Here is a 4,147-nt window from a genome sequence, read left to right on the forward strand (position 1 = left end):
AGTGTTTGTTCTGTGGCCCATGTTAGGCCTATCTCAGTCATTGTTAGTTCTATATGTCTTCCTGTTAGTTCAAGCACATCTCGAGTTAGTTCTACTTCGTGCCACGTTATTTTTAGCACAAGTGTTTGTACTCGAGATGGCCATGTTATCCCTAGCTCACTCCTAGTTAGTTCTAGATGCCCTCCTGTTAGTTCAAGCCCATCTCCTGTTAGTTCTACTTCGTGCTGGCGTTATTTCTAGCCCAAGTGTTTGTTCTGTTATGTCATGATATCCCTAGCTCACTCCTTGTTAGTTCTAGCTGTCCTCTTGTTAGTTCTAGAACATACAGAGTTAGTTCTATTACGTTGCTTAAATATTGTACCCACTTAATCAAGCCTTGTACCTACTTGTAAAAACTTTTATACCCACTTAATCAAGTTTGGTACCCACTTAATCAAGTTTGGTACCCATTTATTCAAGTTTTGTACCCACTTAACCATGTTTTGTACCTCATTATACTGGAATCAAAATTTTGTACACACTTTTTCAAGTTTTGTACCCATTTATACACGTTTTGTACCCAATTAATCAAGCCTTGTACCTACTTGTAAAAACTTTTGTACACACTTAATCAAGTTTTGTACCCACTTAATCAAGTTTGGTACCCATTTATTCAAGTTTTGTACCCACTTAACCATGTTTTGTACCTCATTATTCTGCTGCAAATTTTGTACCCACTTATTCAAGTTTTGTACCCATTTATACACGTTTTGTACCTACTTAGGCACCCTTTTATACCTCTTTGCTCTGGATTCAAATATTGTACCCACTTAATCAAGCTTTGTACCCACTTAATCAAGCTTTGTACCTAATAATGCCATGATTTTATTTTTGTACCCACTTATTCAAGTTTAGTACCCACTAATTGCTCGTTTTGTACCCACTTAATACTGTTTTGTTCCTCATTGTTCTGGGGGAAAAAATTAATTCAAATTATCATCCATACATGATTAATCCATACAACCACATTATCATCCATACATACATAAATCTTAAGGGAAAAGTGAATAAATCAAATTGTGAACATTCAACCGAAACACATGCTTTGTTTTGGCCCTCCGTAAACTTTGTTTTGGCGATGCCGTTAACTTTCTCGACCTCCACGAGCAACATTTTTGTTCTACAAAAAAAATTGCAACTTTATCATGACAAATGCAAAGACATTGAAAAAATATTAAATCAAGATTAAGTATAATACCTTAGCTAAAGGACAACTCGTTATATAATGTCCTTTTCCCTTACAAAACCCACAAAATCTTTGTTTTTTTATACTCTTTTCTTGTGCTATCTCCACTCCCGACTTAATTCTAGTAGCATGTGCTGGTCGTCCCTTCGTGGCAACAGGCTTATCTGGATCACGAATAGTGATTTGAGTTGCTTCCTCTATAGAGATGGGTATGGATGAAGTAGGCATCTTATTGCTGGCATTGCTCTCATTTCCATTGTCGTTATGTTCCTTCTCAATCTTGGAATTCTCAACTTCTTCAAAAAATGAGTCTAAAAAAGCACTAAACTTATCATGAAGTGTACTTGAAGTCAATGTATCTTCTAGTGCCTTGTTACATCTACTCCTAAGGGCCCAATGTTTAATGATAGATAGTTGGTCTTCACTATTTGTAATGCAATTTCTAACAACTCCGCAACCAACATGTCTTGCTTTAATTGTCCATCGTTGCATGATATATCTTGATGGAATTTCTAATACTTGCTTCTTTACTAAAATGTGCAAGCTATGTTTGCATAATATACCTTCCATCTCAAATCTCGCACAAGAGCACTTAATTCTTTTTTCTTTGGATGTATCGAAAACAACATGATGCTTTACTATCTTCTTGCTTTCAGCCTCGCTATCTATATTCCAAACGGCATAAGTAGCACTTGCGCCGTCCTTCGACAACTTTTCATGAAGCATGGAGTAACTATCCTTGAGTTCTTTCTGAAAGATAGTAAACAGATTCTTCGTATAATTCTCCCGAGCTTGTTTTTCAATGGGATGTTCAATTATCAATGTAGGAACTGAGTTTGTGGACTTAAAATCTTGCTCAAGTTCAGCGGCTCGGCGAGCTCTGACAGCATTATCATACTGCTTAACAAAATCATGTAACTCGGTATTTACATTCACAAAATGATCAAAAAAAGCATTAATTCCCTCACTCCGCTGAGTAGATGTCATTCCTGCAGTAAAAGTGTCTTTAAGATACACTGGAGCCCAATGATCTCGATGATTGTATAAATTTACTAACCAACTCCTTTTATCTGCACCATATTTGTCCCTCATTTCTTCCCAACGCTTTTCAAATTTTTCTTCCGATTTACTCCAATACCATTTGTTATACTTTACACCAACATCCTCACCATAATCATTATGCATTGATTGAAGATTTTGTAAGGCATTCCTACGAAGGTGCCAAGAACAAAAGCGATGGCGAGTTTTAGGAAAAACTTTGTGAATAGCACCACACATAGCTTTATCTTGATCAGTGATGATTGTTACTGGTGCTATACCCGACATACATTTTAACCATTGGCTAAATAACCATATAAACGTCTCCTCCGTTTCATCGGCCAGTAACGCACACCCAAATAGAGTAGACTGTCGATGATGGTTAACGCCCGTAAATGGTGCAAACGGCAATTTTAAATTGTTCGTTCTATATGTAACATCAAAGCAAACAACATCTCCAAATTGCAAGTAAGAAGTCCTCGACCTACCATCCATCCAAAAAACACTTCTCATCGTCCCATCATTTTCTAAATCAAGTGCGAAGTAAAATTGAGGATCAGATACCTTTTTCTCTTGAAATTGACGAACTATGTTCACGCACTCATGGCCGACGTTGTTTCTTCGTTTAAGTCTAAGTTGTGCTTGGCATTCTTGTTGAGTGAGAGAGCCTTGTTCATTGCCATGAGCAACGTCTACAACCTTACAAATGGCAGAAGGCCGTAAACCTTGATTGTCAAGAGTATCTATCAACCTTTTTGTCGATTGAGCTCGATGAAGTGTCCGATGTGAGTAGTGCTTCTTTACCCGAGTTGGGGTGGTTAATGGATGACCATTATGCTTACTGTTTAACTTTCGGACCACCCATTTTTCAGTGCTTCTATCAAGTCCAATAACCATCCTTGCGTTGCATCCACATCTTGTATCGAACTTTCGAATTACATTCCGACCATCTTCTCTTTTATCTTTTAAAGATTTAAAGCCTTCTTTGTCACATACAAATATTCTAGATAGGATTGCATCTTTCTTTCTCGACCAAGCTGTGTGACCCTTGCGAACACCAAATCCCTTAAGTCTGGCGTATGCATTGTAGAAATTATAAGCTTCCTCATGAGTAGAGAACTCCATTCCGATATATGGATCAACGCTGTTTAAATTATCTTCACCATTTTCAACGCCCATAAGCTCATCACCATTCTCCTCATGCTCGGATGCCTATAAAAATAGAGAAACAAAACTCATGCTAAAAGACAACTATTTTGGTATATGTCATTAGTTAGTAGTACACTATAAACAATAAGATATTATCACCTGAGGGGGAAGCCATGTTGTAGATAGTAGATCATGGTCCTGGCTTTTATCTTCTTCCATTGTTGCCTCACGTGAGAGAATTGGTGGAGTGTCTATACAAGCTATCAAATTATCACATATAAGAAGTTCAAAATCGCTCAAAAAACGTCATCAAGTTGATCTTTCAATTTCACTAAACAATTTCTAAACGATAGTTTAAACCAAATTTAAAGTTTATATCCAATTTAACAATACATGGCAAAAATAGCTCTAAATTATCCGGCTCGTAGCCATAGAGTGAGTGCTGCAAACCAAGTAATGTATGAGCTGAAATTAAAAGGAAGAAGATAGATCCAAGGAATATGCATGAGGGAAGATAGAACCATCATGAAATCCACTAGATCTAACAGGAACGCCAACTAGAACTAACATGCCTCGTAATAGAACTAACATCATCTCCATTAGAGCTAACATGCATCCCGGTAGCATTAACATGCATTTCAGTTAAAACTAACACGTTAATTTAGAGCTAGCTAACATGCATTTCAGTTAGAACTAACACGTTAATTTAGACCTGATGCCTTACCTCGGTGGAGG

At 37.1% G+C, this 4,147-nt stretch overlaps 1 protein-coding gene across 1 annotated transcript; it reads right to left on the reverse strand.

The window, feature by feature from the left end:
- On the reverse strand, positions 930 to 3,897 carry LOC109839704 (protein FAR1-RELATED SEQUENCE 5-like). Its single transcript, XM_020408216.1, has 2 exons — positions 3,572 to 3,897; positions 930 to 3,475 (listed from the first exon to the last, which is right to left on the reverse strand). Exons 1-2 carry the CDS (start codon positions 3,629 to 3,631, stop codon positions 1,214 to 1,216), a joined length of 2,322 nt encoding a protein of 773 aa, XP_020263805.1. The 5' UTR covers positions 3,632 to 3,897; the 3' UTR covers positions 930 to 1,213.

Source organism: Asparagus officinalis, chromosome 4 (genome assembly GCF_001876935.1).
Source record: "Asparagus officinalis chromosome 4, Aspof.V1, whole genome shotgun sequence".
Lineage (NCBI taxonomy): Eukaryota > Viridiplantae > Streptophyta > Magnoliopsida > Asparagales > Asparagaceae > Asparagus > Asparagus officinalis.